Raw genomic sequence first — 26,061 nt, 5'->3', positions numbered from 1 at the left:
CTGGGATGGGTGAGCTGGGCTGAACGGCCCGTTTCTCGGGTTTACATTCGATGGAAAGCTGTGATTACCTATATCGCACTCCTCGTGGTCCGACTGGTCCCGGATGTGAGTGAGTTCCGAGCTTTGGGACAGGTAGTTCCGGAGGCTGGTAATCATGTGGTAAACTCCCTGCAACATCTCAGTGCTGCTGGCGTATTTGTCCTTGTTCTCCGTGGTGTAGGAGATGAACCCTTGCACCAGGCTTCCAAAATAAGACCCCCTGTCCTGCGCCAGCTCCACGATCTTGTTCCTGATTTTCCGGTCCGTGGACATGAGGCCGGTGAAGGCGTGACCGACTGCCGACAGGCGGAATCTGACCTTTTCCGACAAGCCGGCCGAGTGCCGCTTGTGTTGCTGCTTCTGGAGGGCGTTCCCGGGTTCGCTGTCCTCCTCCACGCTGCTGACCGAGAGCGAGTCCAGCTCCGAAATGGGCGGGAGTGACGGGCTGTCGCAGGAGAAGAGGGAGGTCTCCGAGCGGGATTTCGTGAGGCACGACGGCGTCCCCTGATCACCCCCTTCCAGCCAGGAGGCGCGGTAGGGCGTCGGTAGCGTGCGGCTGTCCCTGGCTCCCATTTCCGAGCCGGTGCTCCGCGGCCTCGTCCGCTCCTGCTCCGCGTCCTTCGGGAGATCGGGCTCCGCGTCGTCTCCCCAACTCCAGGCAGCCCGCCGTGTGAAATTCTTCCTCCTCAGAGCTGTCTCGGTGCTCTGAGGGGATGTGATCTTCTCCACGCTGGGGACGGGACCTTCAAAGCAAGGCATGAGTCAGCACTGTTAAAGCTCTTATAATAATATAATAATAATCTTTATTATTTATCATAGAATTTACAGTGCAGAAAGAGGCCATTCGGCCCATCGAGTCTGCACCGGCTCTTGGAAAGAGCACCCTACCCAAGTCCACACCTCCACCCTATCCCCATAACCCAGTAACCCCACCCAACACTAAGAGCAAATTTGGACACTAAGGGCAATTTAGCATGGCCAATTTAGCATTGTCACCAGTAGGCTTACATTAACACTGCAATGAAGTTACTGTGAAAAGCCCCTAGTCGCCACATTCCGGCACCTGTTCGGGTACACTGAGGGAGAATTCAGAATGTCCAATTCACCCAACAAACACGTCTTTCAGGACATGTGGGAGGAAACCGGAGCGCCTGGAGGAAACCCACGCAGACACGGGGAGAACGTGCAGACTCCGCACAGACAGTGACCCAAGCCGGGAATCGAATCCGGGTCCCTGGAGCTGTGAAGCAACAGTGCTAACCACTGTGCGTCCCGTGCCGCCCGTAATTAAAAATTCTGAAAGGTTTCGACAGGCTAGATAAAAAGAAGACTTGAATGGGAGACCGAAACAAAGGGAGCCACAGTCACAAATAGACACAATAGGGGGATTCAGCAGAACCTTCTTTACCCACCGGCCAAAGTGTCCAGTGTACCCAGGTGACACGGCTAAGATCGCGAACATTCCCCGCCCAGAATCTTCCCAATTTTTCGCAACTAAAAAACATGTGCGCGTGATTCGCTGGCCCCTGCCCACACCTCTCACACTCATCTGCTACCCCCTGAAAGAACCCACTCATTCTTGCCCGAGTCATATGCACCCTGTGCACCACCTTAAACTGTATCAGGCTCATCCTTGCACCAGAGGAGGTCCTGTTTACCCTACGCAAAGCCTCACTCCATACGCCCCAATTGATCTCCCCTCCCATTTCCCCTTCCCATTGCTCCTTGATCTTCACCACCCACTACCCTCCTGGTATTCTAGTCCTCGAGATCAAGAGGCCAGCATTCCATTAGCCTTTTCGATTATTTTATGTTATCGAGAAGCAATTGGTTTGAGACATCAATTAGGAGCCGCATTCCGCTGCCTGCGGGTTGGGATGATTGGGGTTGAAGTGTGGACGAGGAATTGGGTTAGAATTCCCAGTGGGAATTAAGTTATGGGGCTGAATTCTCCGCCACCCCAGGCCACGCGTTTCTCGATGGAGCGCCGTTCGCTGTCGGCAGAATTCCCGACTCCCGCCGCTTGTCAATGGGATTTCCCGTTGAAGCCACCCCCACGCCGCCGGGAAACCCACGGGCGGGGGGCGCACTGCCGGGGGAGGAACAGAAAATCCCAACGGGCGGAAAATTCCGGCCAAGATCTCAGACTGATTTTACATGGGACTACAGCTGTGGACGGACAAAAGGTACTTTCATCCCCAATTTTGTGCGGTTTGGTTGTACAAGTGAAAGGGCAGTGTGCCAACTGACTGTCCAATGGGGCGCACCCTCCCTGAGGCGCAGAAGGCTGGGTTACCTTTAACTATCTCCTCCTTCTCCAAGCTTTTTCCAGATGTTGAGTCTTCCGTGTCATCGTGCGCCACCGCACCTTGCCGCTTTTGCCGAGGCGTGGGTCTTGCTTCGCAGTTGACCGATGGTTTTCTGCATCTCGTCGCCAACCTCGAGTGCCCGAAGGCATGTGCCCGCAGGGGCGCCTGGGTGAGCCAGCCGTCCCCATGCTCCCTCAGGAAAAGGGGGTTGATGAAGAAGAGCGCCCCATTCTCGGCCGTCACTTGGATGGAACACATGGGGAGCTGCTGCCGCTTCAGGATCTCCAAGCTTGGGGTGGGGCTGGAGCCCAGGGCCTTGCCCGTGGCGTCCTGGTAGAAAGCGTCTTGGCTTTGTTTGAAGGGCGAGTCCCAGAACACTGGACAGAAACAAGGACGGGAAACCAACAGTCAAAAGAATGATTCAAATTTCGGGAGCACCTTGCTCTCATCAACCGCGAACCCACGCCGCCGGTTCACCAGCGGAAAGGGGCCCATTCAATGGGAAACCAGAAGATCCCACCGCCCGCATGGCGGCCATTGCTTGTGTTGTGGGAAACAAAGCAGCAAATTACACACAGTAAGCTCCCACTATCAGCAACTCATGGCAAATCCTGTTTTCCATTATGTTGGTGGCGGGATAACCTCCCCTGGGAACGTTTACCCCCCTCCCCCCCCACCCCGAGAGGCAGCGGGAACCTCAGGTTAATGCCATCTACAACATTCTCACAGCGACACTGGCTACGAGCGGGTTAGGAAGCAAAATCCTTGAATGTTAAGGGACTATGTTGCTCACAGACCTTCACAAACAAAACACGGAGTTTACATTATTGCCCGTGAATGCACCGGCCTTTTTTTAAATTTATTGAATATATTCCAAAGACATTTTTTAAAAAATATATAAATTTAGAGCGTCCAATTAATTTTTTCCCATTAAGGGGCAATTTAGCGTGGCCAATCCACCTACCCTGCACATCTTTTGGATTGTGGGGGCGAAACCCATGCAAACACGGGGAGAATGTGCAAACTCCACACGGACAGTGACCCAGAGGCGGGATTCGAACCTGGGACCTCGGCGCCGTGAGGCAGCAGTGCTAACCCACTGTGAAACCGTGCTGCCCGTCCAAAGAGATATTATAAGGAGAAGTGAACCATTGCACTCTGGTCAGGCCCACACACAGGGATAAAACGCAGACTGTGCAATCCAGGTCCAACCAGATGTCATTGCCTTTGGCGTGGACAAGAGGAAGGAGGTGAGGGTGATTCGAGGAAGAGGGAAGTGAAGGGGAGAGAGAAAAGTGGATGGAAGGGGGGAGAGGGAGGTGAGAGGGGAGGGAAGCCATGAGGGAAGGAGGGAGAGAGGGGAGGGAAGAAGGGGGAGAGAGAGAGGGGAAGAGGGAGACAGAGACGAGGGAAGTGAAGGAGACAGAAAAGTGGAGGGGAGGGGAAGAGAGGAGGTGAGAGGAAAGCGGTGAAGGAAGGAATGGAGAGAGGGGAGGAGGGACACATAGACAGGGAAAAGATGGGGGGAGAGAAAGAGAAGGTGGCGGAGAGAGACGGTGAGAAAAGTGGGGGGAGAGGGGAGGAGCGAGAGAGACCGGGAAAGGAAGGAGGGAGAGAAAGGTGAGGGAATTGGAAGAGATAGAAGGTGAGAGAAAGATAGAAGTGAAGGAGGGCGAGAGGGGCGGAAAGGCATAAAGGAAAGGGAACGGGTGAGAGAGAGAGACCAAGGTAGGGAAGGAAGGTGAGGGAGGGAAGAGGAGAAAGAAATGAAGGGAAAATGGCAAAAGAAGACAGGGGAAGAAAGGAGAGAAAGTGAGGGAGAGGGAAAGGAAGGGTGGGGAGCTAAAGTGAGGGTAGGAGGGGGAGAGAGTTCGAGAAGGAAGGAGGGAGGGAGAGAAAGATGAGGGAAGTGAAGGAAGGTGAGAGAAAGAGGGGAGAGAAGAAGGGAGGGGGGAAGACATAAAGGGAAGGGACTGGAAGGGGTTTAAGGGCAGCACGGTAGCATTGTGGATAGCACAATTGCTTCACAGCTCCAGGGTCCCAGGTTCGATTCCGGCTTGGGTCACTGTCTGTGCGGAGTCTGCACGTCCTCCCCGTGACTGCGTGGGTTTCCTCCGGGTGCTCCGGTTTCCTCCCACAGTCCAAAGATGTGCAGCTTAGGTGGACTGGCCATGGTAAATTGCCCTTAGTCTCCAAAATTGCCCTTAGTGTTGGGTGGGGATACTGGGTTATGGCGATAGGGTGGCGGTGTTGACCTTGGGTAGGGTGCTCTTTCCAAGAGCTGGTGCAGACTTGATGGGCCGAATGGCCTCCATCTGCACTGTAAATTCTATGTTAATCTATGAGTGAGAGAGGAGGAGAAAGAAGGGAAAGTAAGATGAGGGAGAGAGAGGAGAGTGGAGGAGAGAAGAGACCAAACTCTTTCCAATAATGGCACTGCGGGGGCGAGAATAACGGGGAGGAAACAGAGCAGGAAACAGCCTCGAAGAAAAGGAAATCAAACTGAATACGAAAATGAAGTGGAACGATTAGACAAACTCACTCATGCCCAACGCTGAGATCTTCTGGAGCTCCTCTTTGCTGCCGACGTGTAAAATGGCCGGTGGCAACAGGAGACGGAATGGTAAGACATCTCTGCGGAGTTGGAAAAAATGCAGTGAAAATTAACACAGTTCCTGATTTTACTGCTAAGTCTTCCTGTTTTTACAGTTACAAATGTGCAAAGTTCAGGGCCCTGGTTTTTATTTTGCTGAAGTATCTTTCGCGTTCGTGGTCAAAGTGGCTCTGGCTCCCCACGCTTTGAGATTGCCAAATGTTTTTACAAGACTCGTTTTGGACGAGAGAGAGAGAGAGAGGGGAAGAAATCCACATTTCAAACATCCGCCGCAGTCACTTCCTGAAAACTGGGTGACGAGCTCAAGCGAGAACATGCGAGGAACAGAGGAGGTGGACGGAAAGGATTTCTTTTGAACGGCGGTGTGGCCTGGAAGACGTCGCCTGAAAAGGGCAGGGGCTGCACAACGGAATGAGGAATATCCTCGAAAAGGAATCATTTCCAGCGCCGTGGGGGGGAGGGGGGGCTAATTGGATAGCTCCTGTACAGAGCTAGCACGGGCGCGATGGGATGAATGGCCTCCCTGAGTGGCCTCTTTCTGTGCTTTAAGAGGTCATCTAGAACTAGGGGGTCACAGGTGAGGAGAGGGTGTACTCTAAGAGGGTCGTTAATCTTCCCCCAGAGAGCAGTGGGGGGGGGGGGGGGGGGGCACCTAATATATTCAAGGCTCTTGTTAGACAGATTATTGATCGACGAGGGAGCTGAGGGTTATGGTGGGGCAGGCGGGAAAGTGGAGTTAAGGCCACAGTCGTCGGGATCAGCCATGGTCGTATTGAATGGCGGAGCAGGCCCGATGGGCCGAATGGCCTCCTTCTCCTAGCTCTTATCCTCTTAAAGGTTTTCTTCTGCAGTGGTTGGATCAATCTAATGGCTTTCCAGATGAATGTGAAGGCTAGACTTTGGGGTCACATGTAGGCTACTCCCGAGAGCTGTGCATCCTCAAACGTTGAGTATATTGAGGACCGAGGTGGATAGCGTTTGGAATCTTAAGGGAATGGCTTAGGGCGGACAAGTGGCATTGATGTCAAACATGAGTCAATGGCAATAGTGGAGCAGACTCAAAGGGCCGAATGGCCTACTCCTGCTCCTATTCCTCATGTTCTATCAGTTATCCTTTCAAATAACCTCAGGATCTTTTGGGGGGAAGAAGGAATTTCAGATTTGCATTAACCTGAGTGAAGACGTTCTTCCCAACATCGCCACTGAACTACCTGACTCTGATTTTAAGGCCCTCAGATTTCTCCCTGTTGCCCAATCAGGTGAAGGCGGGGTCAGACTCAAGTGCGATGCCCCCCAGGGTCAACTGGCTTGCCAACTTGACCTGCCCCCAACTCTTAAATGAAGGGGCCCCCACTTGGGCAAGAGGGTGAGCAGTGCCCGAGGTACAAAGCTCCAATCTCGGATCCGGGCCCGTTAAAGGCTCAAGAATGAAATGTAGGGGAGAGGTTAGACCACTCTGGACACTGAGACCGAGTGGGTCGGGTTCCCAACTCTAGCCGGGTACAGTCCTGGAGGCTTCAGCACATCATCTCCCGCCCATTCCCCCCCCCCCCCCCCCCGCCCGACTGCCCCACCCCCACTCTCTTGCCATTGGCCGACCAACATGCCAATCACCCCTCCTTCCCCCTCTGTTGGCAATCCTCCGAGGAAGGTCCAATCATGGAGTCATTTAAGGCACAGAAAGAGGCCATTCAGCCCATCAAATGCGTGCTGGCTCTCTGTGGAGCAAGCCAATCTGCCCGAATCCTCACCGCCGTTCTAGTCCCTGTGCCTCTGCAAATTGATTTCCCCCAAGTTGCCCGTCCGATTTCCGTTTGAAATCATTGATCATCCTGGCTTCGACCATCTTCCTGGGCAGCGTGTTCCAGGCGATTACCCCTCGCTGTGCAAAGATAGTTCTCCCTCGCATTAACCCCAGTATCCCTTCCCCGAAATCTTAAACCCGCGATCCCTTAATCCTTGCACCATTCGGCTAATGGGAGCAACTTTGTTTTGTCTATCTTATCAAAATCTTGTATCCCTCGACCATATCTCCCCTCGATCTTGTTTGCTTCAAGGAGAATATATCGGTTGATTAATGCAAGTGTGGGAATGTGGGTAACACTCTCTTACCTGCTCACGCAGTAATAGCCAATCAGTTGGAATAAGCTGCTGAATCCCACACAGGAATGTTCCAGATAACAAACTGTGAAATATGAAGTGAAACTGGAGTCAGTTATCAAACCTGAGCATCTTGCTGTTAAACTAAAAACCTCCCCATCATTGGATAGTGTTTTGCAGAGCCATTATGGCCCAGGATGAGGCCGTTCAGGCCACCGTGACCGTACTAGTTCTCCAAAGCAGCAATTCATTCAGTGCCATTCTCCGCGCCTCCTCTCCACATTTTACCACCTCAGATAACAATGCAACCCCTTTTTCAAGGCCTCGACTGAATCTGCCTCCGCCACACACTCCGGCAACGCATTCCCGGCCCTAACCACCCGCTACAGAACATAGAACATACAGTGCAGAAGGAGACCATTCGGCCCATCAAGTCTGCACCGACCCACTTAAGCCCTCACTTCCACCCTATCCCCGTAACCCAATAACTTTTTGGACACTCAGGGCAATTTAACACGGCCAATCCACCTAGCCTGCACGTCTTTGGACTGTGGGAGGAAACCGGAGCACCCGGAGGAAACCCACGCAGACACGGGGAGGATGTGCAGACTCCGCACAGACAGTGACCCAGCGGGGAATCGAACCTGGGACCCTGGCGCTGTGAAGCCGCAGTGCTATCCACTTGTGCTACCGTGCTGCCCTATGTAAACACGTTTCTCCTCCTGCCTCCATTACTTCTTCTACCGATTCCCTGAAGTGTGGGTCTCTCTCGTTCTTGATCTTCCCGCCCAATGGGAATGGATTCTCCCCTCTCGACTCGGTCCGGGCGCCCTCATGATTTGGAACACTGCTGTGAAACCCCCTCTCCAACCTTCTCACCTCTGGGAAAACAGGCCCAACTTCTCCAATCTGCCCACCAAACTGAAGTTCCTCATTCTTGGCACATTGGAACTGCTGCAGTTTGTGTCTAACCAGATTCGTCAGAGGGAAGTGAATTTGTTCCCCCTTCGCCTCGCACACTCTCTGCATTGTGAGCTGCACAGGAGCTGTGCATCATAATGCAGAGAGCAAATAATTATCACTTTTCGGTAGCCAACTGTTTGTTTGTGTGTGTCTGTGTGGGAGTGTGTGTCCGTGTGCATGTATGTGGGTGAGTGTTTGTGTGTGCACATGTGTGTGCGCCTGTGCATGTGCGCGCACGCACATGTGTGTGCATCTGTGTGCATATGTGTGTGTGTGCACATGTATGCGTGTGCATATGTGTGCGTATGCATGCACCTGTGTGTATGCATGCATGTGTTCTTGCATCTGTGTGTGCATGTGTGTGTGTATGCGTGCATCTGTGTATGTGTGCGCATATGTGTGTATGCATGCTTTGTGTGTGTGTGTGTGTGTGTGTGTATGTGGGTAAGTGTGTGTCTGTGTGTGCATGTGTGTGCGTATGCGTGCATCTGTGCGTGTGTCTGTGCACGTGCGTGCGTCTGTGTGCGCATTTGTGTGTGTGCGTGTGTGTGTATGTGTGTGCATATGTGTGTATGCATGCTTGTGTGTGTGCATGTGGGTAAGCGTGTGTCTGTGTGTGCATGTGTGTGTGTGTGCGTGTGTATGTGTGCATCTATGTGCGCATCTGTGTGTGTGCGTGTGTGTGTGTGGAGGTCCCAAAGTATTTTGGTGAGGGATAAATATTAACCTCAGGAGAATGAGAAGAACTCCAGCCTGGTTGTCTGTCAAATATTGGCCATGGGACCTTTTATATACATCCTGGAAGGGCAGGAGGCCCTCGGTTTTGACATCTCAGATGACAGCACCTCAGGCAGTGGCGCACGCCCTCACCAATGTCAGCCAGTGCTCAAAGTCTCTGATGCGAGCAGACTTGTTCAGACTCGTTCCCCAGCAGCTCAGTCACAGAATGCAGCTGCGGGGATTAACCCAGGTTCTTATACCCCGCCTATCTGGGTGGAGCCCAGTCAGCGGCAGATCCAATCGGGACCCAGCATCTGTCCTCCAATAGCTCCTCGGCATTCATGGTGTACCGTATTACCCCTAATACATACCACCACACCTAGGAAGCCAGGATTTGAGCTTAAGACAAGCCCCAGATGTGAGTCAATTGCCACTTTTTCCCTTTTGTCAGTAAAATTCTAGATTAAAAACTGATGTAATGTTGAGAAAACTCGTGACGGCTGAATGGAAAAGACAGGCCAGCAATGGCGTACAGAAAACAGCGTCGGGCTGGAATCAACATAGATCTGGGTACTTAGAGCTTAGGCCCCAACCCTCCCTTCATCCACAAGGCGACTGACTAACGGAAACTGTGGAGAGATTTTCTCGAGTTTCAGCCAGATTGTTATGTAGTTCATGACAAAATCTTTCCTGTCTCACCAAGGGATCATATTCAGTCAGGTAGTTTCCATGACCATTACTGAAAACAATAAAAATATCAAAGTTCAGTTGTTGCATAATCTCATCAAAATGGCAGCACAGAAGGATGCTGTTCGGCCGCTCCTGCTCAGTGCTAGCTCCCCGACTGGAGTAATCCACTCTGAGGCCATTTCTCGGCCCTCTCCCCATCCCATTTTCCCAGTAGCCAATTTTGAAGAAAATGGTGGACTCTGCTACATATCTTCTCTCTCTCTCTGCCTTGCTCTCTCTCTCTCTGCCTTGCTCTCTCTCTCTCTGCCTTGCTCTCTCTCTCTCTCTGCCTTGCTCTCTCTCTCTCTGCCTTGCTCTCTCTCTCTCTGCCTTGCTCTCTCTCTCTCTGCCTTGCCCTCTCTCTCTGCCTTGCTCTCTCTCTCTCTGCCTTGCTCTCTCCCTCTCTGCCTTGCTCTCTATCTCTCTGCCTTGCTCTCTCTCTCTCTGCCTTGCTCTCTCTCTCTCTGCCTTGCTCTCTCTCTCTCTCTGCCTTGCTCTCTCTCTCTCTGCCTTGCTCTCTCTCTCTCTCTGCCTTGCCCTCTCTCTCTGCCTTGCTCTCTCTCTCTCTGCCTTGCTCTCTCTCTCTCTGCCTTGCTCTCTATCTCTCTGCCTTGCTCTCTCTCTCTCTCTCTGCCTTGCCCTCTCTCTCTCTGCCTTGCTCTCTATCTCTCTGCCTTGCTCTCTCTCTCTCTGCCTTGCTCTCTCTCTCTGCCTTGCTCTCTCTCTCTCTGCCTTGCTCTCTCGCTCTCTCTGCCTTGCCCTCTCTCTCTGCCTTGCTCTCTCTCTCTCTGCCTTGCTCTCTCTCTCTCTCTGCCTTGCCCTCTCTCTCTCTGCCTTGCTCTCTATCTCTCTGCCTTGCTCTCTCTCTCTCTGCCTTGCTCTCTATCTCTCTGCCTTGCTCTCTCTCTCTCTGCCTTGCTCTCTCTCTCTCTGCCTTGCTCTCTATCTCTCTGCCTTGCTCTCTATCTCTCTGCCTTGCTCTCTCTCTGCCTTGCTCTCTATCTCTCTGCCTTGCTCTCTCTCTCTCTGCCTTGCTCTCTCTCTCTCTGCCTTGCTCTCTATCTCTCTGCCTTGCTCTCTATCTCTCTGCCTTGCTCTCTCTCTCTCTCTGCCTTGCCCTCTCTCTCTGCCTTGCTCTCTATCTCTCTGCCTTGCTCTCTCTCTCTCTGCCTTGCTCTCTATCTCTCTGCCTTGCTCTCTCTCTCTCTCTGCCTTGCCCTCTCTCTCTGCCTTGCTCTCTCTCTCTCTGCCTTGCTCTCTCCCTCTCTGCCTTGCTCTCTCTCTCTCTGCCTTGCTCTCTCTCTCTCTGCCTTGCTCTCTATCTCTCTGCCTTGCTCTCTCTCTCTCTCTGCCTTGCCCTCTCTCTCTCTGCCTTGCTCTCTATCTCTCTGCCTTGCTCTCTCTCTCTCTGCCTTGCTCTCTATCTCTCTGCCTTGCTCTCTCTCTCTCTGCCTTGCTCTCTCTCTCTGCCTTGCTCTCTCTCTCTCTGCCTTGCTCTCTCTCTCTCTGCCTTGCTCTCTATCTCTCTGCCTTGCTCTCTATCTCTCTGCTTTGCTCTCTCTCTCTGCCTTGCTCTCTCGCTCTCTCTCTGCCTTGCTCTCTCTTTCTCTCTCTCGTTCTCTCACTCTTTCTTTCTCTCTCCCTCCCACACCCCTCTCTCTCTCTCTCTCTCTCTCGCTCGTGCTCCCTCTCCCCTCAATACCCCCCCCCCCCTCCCCAACCACCCACCCACCCTCTCTCTCTCTCTCTCTCACAGCCGTGGCTCAGTTTGGTATCCCTTGTGTCTGGCAGTCAGAAGGTTGTGGGTTTGAGTCCCACCCCAGGTACTGGAGCACAAATAAATCAAGGTTGACAGTCGAGGGGGAGCTGCATTGCCGGAGGATGGATGTTAGGCGGATTGGCCATGCTAAATTGCCCCTAGATGGGGCTACGGGGACAGGGTGGGGGATTGGGCCTAGGTCGGGTTTCAGAGCGTCAGTGCAGACTCGATGGGCCGAATGGCCTCCTGCTGCACTGAAGTGATTCTATTCTATTCCAGCTGCGGGTTTCGCGGGTGAGAAACGAGGCACCCTCTGCCTTCCCAAGACTCTGCTTCGGAAAAAGAACAGTGGATTTTGTCCTGGTATCCTGGGACAACATTAGTCAGCATCACAAAAACACGCCATTGTCACAGATCTAGCTGTGCACAAAATGGCCACCATGTTTCCTCCATTATTACAACAGCGAACATATCGAAAGGTTGGCTGGAAAGTGCTTTGGTCTATCCTGAGGTTGTAAAAGATTTGATCTAAATGCACATTTGTCTTATTTCCGCTGCCCATTTAAACATTTTACCCTCTTTTAACCTTCGGCCTGTTCCATAAGACATAGGAGTGGAAGTAAGGCCATTCGGCCCATCGAGTCCACTCCACTTTCCTTCGTTATCTATGCGCCAACTGTTTGAAACGACCCCTTCACTCTTCAACTACACAAAAGCTCTCCCGATTTTGCAAACTGGGGCTGGTTTAGCACAGTGGGCTAAACAGCTGGCTTGTAATGCAGAACCAGGCCAGCAGGGCGGGTTCAATTCCCGTACCGGCCTCCCCGAACAGGCGCCGGAATGTGGCGGCTAGGGGCTTTTCACAGTAACTTAATTGAAGCCTACTTGTGACAGTAAGCGATTATTATTATTATTACCTCCATCAGGTCTCCCTTCAATCTCGTCTACTGCCATGGAAAGGTCGGAATGTTGTTTTTTTAAACCTGTCCCGGTGAGAAGGCGATGGGCAAAAACGGCAAACTGTGGCCTTGCCAAAGGCTCGACAGCGCTCCCTGTGGTAAACCACTGTGTTCTGATATTAGAGGTTGTACGGTAGAACCTGCACTACAGGGTCACCTGGGGCCCCTGCATGCTAGCTCCGCCCAGGAGCCGGGTTATAAATATGCGTGGCCTCCAGCTCGCAGCCATTTCGCCAGCTGCTGTGGGAGGCCACACATCTGATACTAATAAAGCCTCAGTTTGGATTCAACTTCGTCTCCAGCCAAATTGATCGTGCCTCAATTTATTAGTATCTGATTCAGAAGATGGATCTCCGGATTAAACCAGATCGCCTGCAGCTGGATCCTCACGCAAGCGACGCCAGAAAGGACTTCCAGCACTGGCTAGCTTGTTTTGAAGCGTATATCAACGCGGCGCCGACCCCTGTTCCAGAGGCTCAGAAGATTCAAATCTTGTATTCCAGACTCAGCTCCAAAGTCTTCCCGCTGATCCAGGATGCGCCCAATTACGCTGATGCCATGACTCGACTCCAAGAAAATTATGAGCAGAAGACAGAACACGCTCTTCGCCAGACACGCGCTCACAACGCTTACTCAACTCCCTGGTGAGTCAATCGAGGACTTCTGGAGGGCCCTGATCCCACGAGTTCGGGACTGTGACTGCCAGGACGTTACAGCTAAGGAGCACTCAGATCTCCTTATGCGGGACGCTTTTGTAACTGGGATTGGGTCGAATGTTATCAGGCAGCGGCTCCTAGAAGGGGCCACGCGCGACCTCGCAGAGACTAAAACACTAGCGCGTTCCATGCGCAATGTACAGTCCTACGCCCCCAACCGCGCGGCCCACTCCTCCTACGCTTCTGGGCCCCACAGGCAGCCGCCCCAGCGGGGGCGCTACCCACCCAATACGCCTGCGCTACGCGCCAGCCAGTGATCTCCGGGGAGCCCCGATGTTATTTTTGCAGCCAGCAAAAACACCCCCGCCAACGCTGCCTGGCCCGCGCTGCCCTTTGTAAGGCCTGCGGGAAGAAGGACCACTTTGCAGCGGTGTGCCAGGCCTGCTCAGCGGTCGCGGTCGCCCCCACCCCCCCAGTCACTCCCGCCCCCCCCCCCCCCGGTCACGGACAATGAGCGCCGCCATCCTCCTCTCCTCCCTAGGCCATGTGTGACCAATGGGCGCCGCCATCTTGCTCCACCCATGCAATATGCGTTCCATGAGCGCCGCCATTTTGTAATCCCCAGGACCTCCGGTCGCCGCCATCTTGTCCACCCCGCAGCTCATGGATACCAACGGCGTTTCAGGACCCCAACTCAACGGCCGCCTCACTACCCGACGATCAACCACAGCTCGCCTCCATGGCAATCGACCAGTCCCGACCACACACTCTGACCAACGCATCCACCAGCATGAAAGTCAACGGCCATGTGACCTCCTGCCTACTGGACTCCGGAGGAGCACCGAGAGCTTTGTACATCCGAATACGGTAAGGCACTGCCCCCTTAAGGTACACCCTACCAATCAAAGTATCTCCCTGGCCTCCGGATCCCATTGCGTAGCGATCCGGGGGTACTGCACGGTCACGCTCACAGCCCAAGGCGTAGAGTTCCACGGCTTTCGCCCTTACATCCTCCCTAACCTCTGCGCTGCACTTATCCTCGGCCTGGACTTCCAGTGCAACCTCCAGAGCCTGACCCTTAAATTCGAAGGTCAATCCTCCTTCCCTCTTTGCCAATCTAACTCCAGATTGCAAACCCGTCGCCACCAGGAGCAGACGGTACAGCACCCAGGCCAAGGCCTTCATCAGGTCCGAGGTCCAGCGGTTGCTTCGGGAGGGAGTCATCGAGGCCAGCAACAGCCTCTGGAGAGCACAAGTGGTTAAGTCTGGGGAGAAAAATCGAATGGTCGTGGACTACAGCCAGACCATCAACAGGTACACGCAGCTCAACGCGTACCCCCTCCCACGCATATCTGACATGGTTAACCAGATTGCACAGTACCGGGTCTTCTCAACGGTGGACCTGAAATCCGCTTACCACCAGCTCCCCATCCGTAAATCGGACCGGCCATGCACCGCCTCCGAGGCAGACGGCCGGCTATATCACTTCCTTAGGGTCCCCTTCGGCGTCACCAATGGGGTTTCGGTTTTCCAAAGGGAGATGGACCGAATGGTCGACCGGTATGGCTTGCGGGCCACGTTTCCGTATCGGGACAATGTGACCATCTGCGATGATCAGCAGGACCACGACGCCAACCTCGCTAAATTTCTCCGCACCGCCACTCTCCTCAACCTCACGTATAACAGGGAGAAGTGTGTGTTCCGCACAAACCGCTTAGCAATCCTCGGCTATGTGGTCCGGAACAGAGTTCTGGGGCCCGATTCCGACCGCATGCGCCCCCTCATGGAGCTCCCCCTCCCCCACTGCCCCAAGGCCCTCAAACGTTGCCTGGGGTTCTTCTCATATTACGCACAGTGGGTCCCAAACTATGTGGACAAGGCCCGCCCACTCATACAGTCCACTCATTTCCCCCTGACGGCCGAGGCCCAACAGGCTTTCGCCCGGATCAGAGCTGATATTGCCAAAGCTGGAATGCACGCTGTAGACGAAACACTTCCTTTCCAAGTAGAAAGTGACGCATCGGACGTCACCCTTGCCGCCACCCTCAACCAGGCAAGCAGGCCCGTGGCATTCTTTTCCCGCACCCTCCACGCCTCCGAAATTCGTCACTCATCCGTTGAAAAGGAGGCCCAGGCTATCGTTGAGGCTGTGCGACATTGGAGGCATTACCTGCCCGGCAGGAGATTCACTCTCCTCACTGACCAACTGTGGGTCGCCTTCATGTTCAACAACACACAGCGGGGCAAGATCATAAATGATAAAATCTTGCGGTGGTATTAGTAGTGGCCTGCTAGATCACCAAGGACTGCCAGGTCTGTGCGGAGTGCAAGCCGCACTTCTACCGGCCAGACCGCGCGCACCTGGTGAAGGCCTCCCGCCCCTTTGAACGCCTCAGTGTGGATTTCAAAGGCCCCCTCCCCTCCTCCGATCGACACACGTATTTCCTCAGTGTGATCGATGAATACTCCCGGTTTTCCTTCGCCATCCCATGCCCCGACATGACGTCTGCCACCTTCATTAAAGCCCTTAATTCTATCTTCACTCTGTTCGGCTTCCCCGCCTACATCCACAGTGACAGGGGATCCTCAGTCATGAGTGATGAGCTACGCCAGTTCCTGCTCAGCAGGGGTATCGCCCCCAGCAGAATGACAAGCTACAACCCTCGGGGAAACGGACAGGTAGAAAGGGAGAATGGGACGGTATGGAGGGCTGTCCAGCTGGTCCTACGGTCCAGAAATCTCCCGGCCTCCCGCTGGCAAGAGGTCCTCCCTGATGCACTACATTCCATTCACTCGTTACTTTACACTGCTACTAACAGTACACCGCATGAACGTCTTTTTGCCTTCCCCAGGAAGTCCACATCCGGGGTATCGCTCCCAACTTGGCTCACAGCTCCGGGAACCGTGCTTCTCCGTAAACATGTGCGGCTCCACAAGGCGGATCCGTTGGTGGAAAGGGTGCACCTGCTCCACGCAAACCCACAGTACGCCTACGTGGCATTCCCCGACGGCCGCCAGGATACCGTCTCCCTCAGGGACCTGGCACCAGCAGGTTCCACCCCCGCACCACTCCCGTCGACCCCGGCGCCACCCTCGCCCATCACCCCCCCTAGGACTGTCTGTCCTCCCCCTGCCCACCCCCGTTGATGAAGAGGATTTTGGCACGCTCCCAGGGTCAACTTCGACCACGACAGCACCAACATCGCCGGCTCCACTTCGTCGATCTCAAAGGACAATCAAGGCGCCGGACCGGCTGAACCTCTGACCGGCCCACCGGATGACCAGAGACATTTTTTTACTGCGCTGTAAATATTAAAAATTGCTAATTTTGTATAGTTATCCACCACCCCCGCCGGACTAACAGGGGGTGAATGTGGTAAACCACTGTGTTCTGATATTAGAGGTTGTACGGTAGAACCTGCACTACAGGGTCATCTGGGGCCCCTGCATGCTAGCTCCGCCCAGGAGCCGGGTTATAAATATGCGTGGCCTCCAGCTCGCAGCCAATTCGTCAGCTGCTGTGGGAGGCCACACATCTGATACTAATAAAGCCTCAGTTTGGATTCAACTTCGTCTCCAGTTAAATTGATCGTGCCTCACTCCCTCCCTCCTTGAGAAACCCAGGCTGACTCTGCCCACTGTGGCCAGGGTGGGTACTGCGGCCAGTGGCCGCAACCGGTCCCCAGCTGAGTTTGGGCATTGGGCAAGAACCTGAGATTAGCGGGTGCGGGGACTGGGAGAGGAGAGTCATTCACGCCGGCGGCTGTCACGGCGACACAACATGTTTTCAACACCTGTTATTTCTTGGATTACACGATGCAGTCAGAATGAGCTCTACTTTTCCGCTCTCGCCCTGACAAACTTCCCCTTTAGTCTTTCAACTAAACCTATTTTTCTCTCCTGTTACACCCACGGAGAGTTTCGTCTGTTGGTTCAGACTACGCTCTGTGGAGTATAGTGCGTGCCTCTAGAGATAATGTCATCGGTTAACTCTTTGTTATGTTCGCTTTTTCCATTTGCCTTTCGGCCGTTGTTATTTTTCTGACGATCGGGTTTAAGTGGAAAAGAAAGACTCCGTGAATCCGAAGTCTAAGCGATGGTTAAAGTTCCAGCGAGGGCTCTGTGCCCAAGCGGGTGGCATCTAAGAAACCCCTTTGAAGAGATTGAGTCAGTGAGATTAGAAGTTCCCTGGTATTGAGATGTTAGTTATATAAGACCATAAGACATAGGAGCGGAAGTAAGGCCATTCGGCCCATCGAGTCCACTCCGCCATTCAATCATGGCTGATTTCAACTCCATTTACCCGCTCTCTCTCCATAGCCCTTAATTCCTCGGGAAATCAAGAATTTATCAACTTCTGTCTTAAAGACACTCAACGTCCCGGCCTCCACCGCCCTCTGTGGCAATGAATTCCACAGACCCACCACTCTCTGGCTGAAGAAATTTCTCCTCATCTCTGTTCTAAAGTGACTCCCTTTTATTCTAAGGCTGTGCCCCCGGGTCCTAGTCTCCCCTGCTAATGGAAACAACTTCCCTACATCCACCCTATCTAAGCCATTCATTATCTTGTAAGTTTCTATTAGATCACCCCTCAACCTCCTAAACTCCAATGAATATAATCCCAGGATCCTCAGACGTTCATCGTATGTTAGGCCTACCATTCCTGGGATCATCCGTGTGAATCTCCGCTGGACCCGCTCCAGTGCCAGTATGTCCTTCCTGAGGTGTGGGGCCCAAAATTGCTCACAGTATTCTAAATGGGGCCTAACTAATGCTTTATAAAGCTTCAGAAGTACATCCCTGCTTTTATATTCCAAGCCTCTTGAGATGAATGACAACATTGCATTTGCTTTCTTAATTACGGACTCAACCTGCAAGTTTACCTTTAGAGAATCCTGGACTAGGACTCCCAAGTCCCTTTGCACTTCAGCATTATGAATTTTGTCACCGTTTAGAAAATAGTCCATGCCTCTATTCTTTTTTCCAAAGTGCAAGACCTCGCACTTGCCCACGTTGAATTTCATCAGCCATTTCTTGGACCACTCTCCTAAACTGTCTAAATCTTTCAGCAGCCTCCCCACCTCCTCGCTACTACCTGCCCCTCCACCTATCTTTGTATCATCGGCAAACTTAGCCAGAATGCCCCCAGTCCCGTCATCTAGATCGTTAATATATAAAGAGAACAGCTGTGGCCCCAACACTGAACCCTGCGGGACACCACTCGTCACCGGTTGCCATTCCGAAAAAGAACCTTTTATCCCAACTCTCTGCCTTCTGCCTGACAGCCAATCGTCAATCCATGTTAGTACCTTGCCTCGAATACCATGGGCCCTTATTTTACTCAGCAGTCTCCCGTGAGGCACCTTATCAAAGGCCTTTTGGAAGTCAAGATAAATAACATCCATTGGCTCTCCTTGGTCTAACCTATTTGTTATCTCTTCAAAGAACTCTAACAGGTTTGTCAGGCACGACCTCCCCTTACTAAATCCATGCTGACTTGTCCTAATCCGACCCTGCACTTCCAAGAATTTAGAAATCTCATCCTTAACAATGGAGTCTAGAATCTTGCCAACATCCGAGGTTAGGCTAATTGGCCTATAATTTTCCATCTTTTCCTTGTTCCCTTCTTGAACAGGGGGGTTACAACAGCGATTTTCCAATCCTCTGGGACTTTCCCTGACTCCAGTGACTTTTGAAAGATCATAACTAACGCCTCCACTATTTCTTCAGCTATCTCCTTTAGAACTCTAGGATGTAGCCCATCTGGGCCCGGAGATTTATCACTTTTTAGACCTCTTAGTTTCTCTAGCACTTTCTCCTTTGTGATGGCTACCATATTCAACTCTGCCCCCTGACTCTCCGGAATTGTTGGGATATTACTCATGTCTTCTACTGTGAAGACTGACGCAAAGTACTTATTCAGTTCCTCAGCTATTTCCTTGTCTCCCATCACAAAATTACCAGCATCATTTTGGAGCGGCCCAATATCAACTTTTGCCTCCCGTTTGTTTTTAATGTATTTAAAGAAACTTTTACTATCATTCCTAATGTTACTGGCTAGCCTACCTTCATATTTGATCCTCTCTTTCCTTATTTCTCTCTTTGTTATCCTCTGTTTGTTTTTGTAGCCTTCCCAATCTTCTGACTTCCCACTACTCTTTGCCACATTATAGGCTTTCTCTTTTGCTTTGATGCATTCCCTAACTTCCTTTGTCAGCCATGGCTGCCTAATCCCCCCTCTGATAACCTTTCTTTTCTTTGGGATGAACCTCTGTACTGTGTCCTCAATTACTCCCAGAAACTCCTGCCATTGCTGTTCTACTGTCTTTCCCACTAGGCTCTGCTCCCAGTCGATTTTCGTCAGTTCCTCCCTCATGCCCCTGTAGTTACCTTTATTTAACTGTAACACCTTTACATCTGATTCTACCTTCTTTCTTTCAAATTGGAGATTGAATTCTACCATATTATGATCACTGCCTCCTAAGTGTTCCCTTACTTTAAGATCTTTAATCAAGTCTGGCTCATTACATAACACTAAGTCCAGAATGGCCTGTTCCCTCGTGGGCTCCATCACAAGCTGTTCCAAAAAGCCCTCCCGTAAACATTCAATGAATTCCCTTTCCTTGGGTCCACTGGCAACATTATTTACCCAGTCCACCTGCATATTGAAGTCCCCCATGATCACTGTGACCTTGCCTTTCTGACATGCACTTTCTATTTCTTTTTTTTTATCGGGGGAGAGACTCACTGGGGATCGGGGGGGAGACTCACAGAGGATCGGGGGAGAAACTCACTGGGGATCGGGGGGAGAGACTCACTGGGGATCGGGGGGGAGACTCACAGAGGATCGGGGGAGAGACTCACTGGGGATCGGGGAGAGACTCACTGGGGATCAGAGGAGAGACCCACTGAGGATCGGGGGAGAGACTCACTGGGGATCGGGGGAGAGACTCACTGGGGATCGGGGGAGAGACTCACTGGGGATCGGGGGAGAGACTCACTGGGGATCGGGGGAGAGACTCACTGGGGATCGGGGAGAGACTCACTGGGGATCGGGGAGAGACTCACTGGGGATCAGGGGAGAGACCCACTGAGGATCAGGGGAGAGACTCACTGGGGATCGGGGGAGAGACTCACTGGGGATCGGGGAGAGACTCAAACGGGATCGGGGAGAGACCCACTGAGGATCGGGGGAGAGACTCACTGGGGATCGGGGGAAGAGACTCACTGGGGATCGGGGGAGAGATCACTGGGGATCGGGGGCGAGACTCACTTGGGATCGGGGAGAGACTCACTGGGCATCGGGGAGAGACTCACTGGGGATCGGGGGGGAAGAGACTCACTGGGGATCGGGGGGAGACTCACTGGGGATCGGGGAGAGACTCACTGGGGATCGGGGAGAGACTCACTGGGGATCGGGGAGAGACTCACTGGGGATCGGGGAGAGAGACTCACTGGGGATCGGGGGAGAGACCCACTGAGGATCAGGGGAGAGACTCACTGGGGATCGGGGGAGAGACTGGGGATCGGGGGAGAGACTCACTGGGGATCGGGGAGAGACTCGCTGGGGATCGGGGGGAGACTCACTGGGGATCGGGGAGAGACTCACTGGGGATCGGGGAGAGACTCACTGGGGATCGGGGAGAGACTCACTGGGGATCGGGGAGAGACTCACTGGGGATCGGGGAGAGACCCACTGAAGATCGGGGGAGAGACTCACTAGGGATCGGGGGAGAGACTCACTGGGGATCGGGGAGAGAATCACTGAGGTTCAGGGGAGAGACTCACTGGGGATCAGGGGAGAGACCCACTGAGGACCGGGGGAGAGACTCACTGGGGATCGATGCACTTTCTATTTCGTGGTGCATTTTGTGCCCCCCGTCCTGACCACTGTTAGGAGGCCTGTACATAACTCCCATTATGGTTTTTTTGCCTTTGTGGTTCCTCAACTCTACCCACACAGACTCCACATCATCTGACCCTATGTCGTTTAGTGGTATTGATTTAATTTCATTCCTAATTAACAAGGCAACCCCGCCCCCTCTGCCCACCTCTCTGTCTTTTCGATAGGTTGTGAATCCCTGGATGTTTAAATGCCAGTCCTGAACCCCCTGCAACCACGTCTCTGTGATGCCTACCACATCATACCTGCCAGTCACAATCTGGGCCACAATCTCATCTACCTTGTTCCGTACACTGCGCGCATTTAAATATAGCACCTTTAATTCTCTATTGACCGTCCCTTTTTGTTTTCTTAGTGTGGTGGACCTTGGTTTACTGAGCCTTTCCATACACTGTGTCATATTTTGTGGGATGGCGACAATCGTAACCACTCTTGAGTTTTGTCTGTTCGTGTTTTTTTATATTCCTAAGCAGCTACGCTCCCCGCTGATTACTTCACCTCTTGGTTCCCTGACTTTCCCTTCCCCCCCCAATCTTTAGTTTATTGTGCGGATTCGCAGGCGAACGGCATTGTTTAATAAAGTACTGGGTGTAATGATATGCAAACATGCAACCGATGTACACTCAGAATAGGACACAGCCAATGGGCAGTCAGGTCACCTCCGGAGGGGAGGAGGGAAGGAATGGAGGAGAGGGAGGGGAAGGGTAGAGGGATGGCAAAGGGAAGGCTGGGGGTGAGAGGGAGGGGGTAGGAGAGGGAGGGGAAGAGTAAAGTAGAGGAGTGAGGAGGGACAACAGGGAGTATTGAGTGAAAGGGAGGGGAAGAAGAGGAGAAAGAGGGAGAGGAAGAAATGGAGGACGGGGAGCTGGAGGCAGTGGAGAGGAAAAGGAAGGAGGGGACAGGCAGTTAGAGGAGGGGAGAGGAGAGGGAGGGGAGGTGAGATGGTGACGAGCTGTAAGCAGGAGGGGGATCGAAGGGACGGCCCAGGACTTGTGTTTCTGAGCTCACGTTCTATCAAAACGAGCTTTTGTGGAGCCATCGAACAAACTATGATACCCCCCACAGTGAAATAGCTTGCCAACACTCTCATGCATCGATAGATTTGTCAAACAGGTTGAAGGGAGCTGCAGGGTTGTCAATCATGCGGCTCACTACACACTGTGTACAACTTAGAACATAGAACATACATAGAACATACAGTGCAGAAGGAGGCTATTTGGCCCATCGCGTCTGCACCAACCCACTTAAGCCCTCACTTCCACCCTATCCCTGTAACCCAATAACCCCTCCAAACATTTTTGGTCACTGAGGGCAATTTAGCACGGCCAATCCACCTACCCTACATGCCTTTGGGCTGTGGGAGGAAACCGGAGCACCCGGAGGAAACCCACGCAGACACGGGGGGAACGTGCAGACTCCGCACAGGCAGTGACCCAGCGGGGAATCGAGCCTGGGACCCTGGCGCTGTGAAGCCACAGTGCTATCCACTTGTGCTGCCCGTGCTGCTACTTACTGCATATCTGTGCGCCGGTGTGATGCCTTTCATGGTTCAATGGCCTGTGCATTCGCAGGAAAGTTGAGGTGAGCAGTTAGAGAGGTTTACCTGAACCGTCCTCCTTGACGACGAAGTCCTCCAATTCCGACGTCCCATTTCCCAGCTGGACTGTCAGGGTCTTATTTTCCCCGCAATTATTACTCCACAATAAAAATGTCTGAAAGAGGGAGAAAGCAGTTCAGTCGGATTATTTCTCATGATGATACACGGCAACACAAACACTACACCCCAATCTGCTCTCCCACATTCTACCCTCTGTGAACCTGAGGTCACCCAAAACGCTGCAGTCTGTGTCTTAACTCGCACTAAATCCTGTGCACCTGACCCAATATTTCCTTATGTGGCTCAATAAAGCTCCTATGAAACAGCCTGGGATGTATTATTACATTTATCCCTTCTCCTCCAGGTACCAGGTCCCAAGAGGATGTTGGTGACCACTGACTTCCATTGGATTGGTTCACGATTTTGCTTTTCCAAAGTTGATGTTATAACTTGATGGGAAGATCCCAGAATGGAACCCTGGCCGTAACCTTTAATAGAATGTGGAGGAGCAGATTCACGGGGCCACTAATTAGTTCTAACATTTATTTAACATGAAAAAATTGTATTATGATTCCCTCTCTCTCTCTCTCGCTCTTTCCAAGCAGTCTTTCCAAGAAAGATCTATACAAGTGTACCACAAGTATGCCTTTGTTTGCTCACTTTATTTATAAGTGGCGTTTGACCTGTGATGGAATTTGCTTAATTGGAGATAGAGAAGGTGTAATTTAATTGTAAAAAAGGTTTCCTTTTAATTTAAGAATTGTTTAACTGTTAACTAAAACGATATTTTCTGTGATATTAATGTGTTCAATCCTGTGTTAAGAATACAGTTTGTTTTAATACGAAAGACACCTATTGGTCAGTGGAATCTCTCCTGGAGCAAGGTATCGTTTCCTCACAGCTTAAATGTTTTTACGTGTTGGTTTGTGAGCATTTTGATATAACTTATGGCCATACGCTAGGGAGTGCGGCTAGTTTATGGCCACACGCTAGGGAGTGCGGCTAGTTTATGGCCATACGCTAGGGAGTGCGCCTAGTTTATGGCCACACGCTAGGGAGTGCGGCTAGTTTATGGCCATACGCTAGGGAGTGCGGCTAGTTTATGGCCACACGCTAGGGAGTGCGGCTAGTTTATGGCCATACGCTAGGGAGTGCGCCTAGTTTATGGCCACACGCTAGGGAGTGCGGCTAGTTTATGGCCATACGCTAGGGAGTGCGGCTAGTTTATGGCCACACGCTAGGGAGTGCGGCTAGTTTATGGCCGTACGCTAGGGAGTGCGCCTAGTTTATGGCCACACGCTAGGGAGTGCGGCTAGTTTATGGCCATACGCTAGGGAGTGCGGCTAGTTTATGGCCACACGCTAGGGAGTGCGGCTAGTTTATGGCCATACGCCAGGGAGTGCGGCTAGTTTATGGCCACACGCTAGGGAGTGCGGCTAGTTTATGGCCATACGCTAGGGAGTGCGGCTAGTTTATGGCCATACGCTAGGGAGCGCGGCTAGTTTATGGCCACACGCTAGGGAGTGCGGCTAGTTTATGGCCATACGCTAGGGAGTGCGCCTAGTTTATGGCCAAACGCTAGGGAGTGCGGCTAGTTTATGGCCATACGCTAGGGAGTGCGCCTAGTTTATGGCCACACGCTAGGGAGTGCGCCTAGTTTATGGCCATACGCTAGGGAGTGCGCCTAGTTTATGGCCATACGCTAGGGAGTGCGGCGAGTTTATGGCCATACGCTAGGGAGTGCGGCTAGTTTATGGCCATACGGTAGGGAGTGCAGCTAGTTTATAGCCACACGCTAGGGAGTGCGGCTAGTTTATGGCCATACGCTAGGGAGTGCTGCTAGTTTATGGCCATACGCTAGGGAGTGCGGCTAGTTTATGGCCATACGCTAGGGAGTGCGGCTAGTTTATGGCCATACGCTAGGGAGTGCTGCTAGTTTATGGCCATACGCTAGGGAGTGCGGCTAGTTTATGGCCATACGCTAGGGAGTGCGGCTAGTTTATGGCCATACGCTAGGGAGTGCGGCTAGTTTATGGCCATACGCTAGGGAGTGCGGCTAGTTTATGGCCATACGCTAGGGAGTGCGGCTAGTTTATGGCCATACGCTAGGGTGAGCGGCTAGTTTATGGCCACACGCTAGGGAGTGCGGCTAGTTTATGGCCATACGCTAGGGAGTGCGGCTAGTTTATGGCCACACGCTAGGGAGTGCGGCTAGTTTATGGCCATACGCTAGGGAGTGCGGCTAGTTTATGGCCACACGCTAGGGAGTGCGGCTAGTTTATGGCCATACGCTAGGGAGTGCGGCTAGTTTATGGCCATACGCTAGGGAGCGCGGCTAGTTTATGGCCATACGCTAGGGAGTGCGGCTAGTTTATGGCCATACGCTAGGGAGCGCGGCTAGTTTATGGCCATACGCTAGGGAGTGCGGCTAGTTTATGTCCATACGCTAGGGAGTGCGGCTAGTTTATGGCCATACGCTAGGGAGTGCGGCTAGTTTATGGCCACACGCTAGGGAGTGCGGCTAGTTAATGGCCATACGTTAGGGAGTGCTGCTAGTTTATGGCCATACGCTAGGGAGTGCGGCTAGTTTATGGCCACACGCTAGGGAGTGCGGCTAGTTTATTGCCACACGCTAGGGAGTGCAGCTAGTTTATGGCCACACGCTAGGGAGTGCGGTTAGTTTATGGCCACACGCTAGGGAGTGCGGCTAGTTTATGGCCATACGCTAGGGAGTGCGGCTAGTTTATGGCCACACGCTAGGGAGTGCGGCTAGTTTATGGCCATACGGTAGGGAGTGCGGCTAGTTTATGGCCATACGGTAGGGAGTGCGCCTAGTTTATGGCCATACGCTAGGGAGTGCGGCTAGTTTATGGCCATACACTAGGGAGTGCGGCTAGTTTATGGCCATACGCTAGGGAGTGCGGCTAGTTTATGGCCATACGCTAGGGAGTGCGGCTAGTTTATGGCCATACGCTAGGGAGTGGGGCTAGTTTATGGCCATACGCTAGGGAGTGCGGCTAGTTTATGGCCATACGCTAGGCAGTGCGGCTAGTTTATGGCCACACGCTAAGGAGTGCGGCTAGTTTATGGCCATACTCTAGGGAGTGCGGCTAGTTTATGGCCATACGCTAGGGAGTGCGGCTAGTTTATGGCCATACGGTAGGGAGTGCGCCTAGTTTATGGCCATACGCTAGGGAGTGCGGCTAGTTTATGGCCATACGCTAGGGAGTGCGGCTAGTTTATGGCCACACGCTAGGGAGTGCGGCTAGTTTATGGCCATACGCTAGGGAGTGCGGCTAGTTTATGGCCACACGCTAGGGAGTGCGGCTAGTTTATGGCCATACGGTAGGGAGTGCGGCTAGTTTATGGCCATACGGTAGGGAGTGCGCCTAGTTTATGGCCATACGGTAGGGAGTGCGGCTAGTTTATGGCCATACGGTAGGGAGTGCGGCTAGTTTATGGCCATACGGTAGGGAGTGCGCCTAGTTTATGGCCATACACTAGGGAGTGCGCCTAGTTTATGGCCATACGCTAGGGAGTGCGGCTAGTTTATGGCCATACGCTAGGGAGTGCGGCTAGTTTATGGCCACACGCTAGGGAGTGCGGCTAGTTTATGGCCATACGCTAGGGAGTGCGGTTAGTTTATGGCCACACGCTAGGGAGTGCGCCTAGTTTATGGCCATACGCTAGGGAGTGCGGCTAGTTTATGGCCA

At 52.7% G+C, this 26,061-nt stretch overlaps 1 protein-coding gene across 1 annotated transcript in view; it reads right to left on the bottom strand.

The window, feature by feature from the left end:
* rinl (Ras and Rab interactor-like) overlaps positions 1-26,061 on the bottom strand; it is a 60,265-nt gene that overhangs the window by 22,500 nt on the left and 11,704 nt on the right. Inside the window, exons 3-7 of the mRNA XM_072490039.1 lie at positions 22,355-22,463; positions 7,075-7,147; positions 4,891-4,982; positions 2,336-2,725; positions 69-782 (exon numbers count right to left, since the gene is read on the bottom strand). Of these exons, the coding sequence (XP_072346140.1) occupies positions 69-782; positions 2,336-2,725; positions 4,891-4,982; positions 7,075-7,147; positions 22,355-22,463 (1,378 nt within the window). The remainder of the gene's footprint in view (positions 1-68; positions 783-2,335; positions 2,726-4,890; positions 4,983-7,074; positions 7,148-22,354; positions 22,464-26,061) is intronic.

The sequence above is a fragment of the Scyliorhinus torazame genome, chromosome 25, assembly GCF_047496885.1.
Source record: "Scyliorhinus torazame isolate Kashiwa2021f chromosome 25, sScyTor2.1, whole genome shotgun sequence".
Classification (NCBI taxonomy): domain Eukaryota; kingdom Metazoa; phylum Chordata; class Chondrichthyes; order Carcharhiniformes; family Scyliorhinidae; genus Scyliorhinus; species Scyliorhinus torazame.
This window is presented reverse-complemented; position numbering and strand designations above follow the sequence as displayed.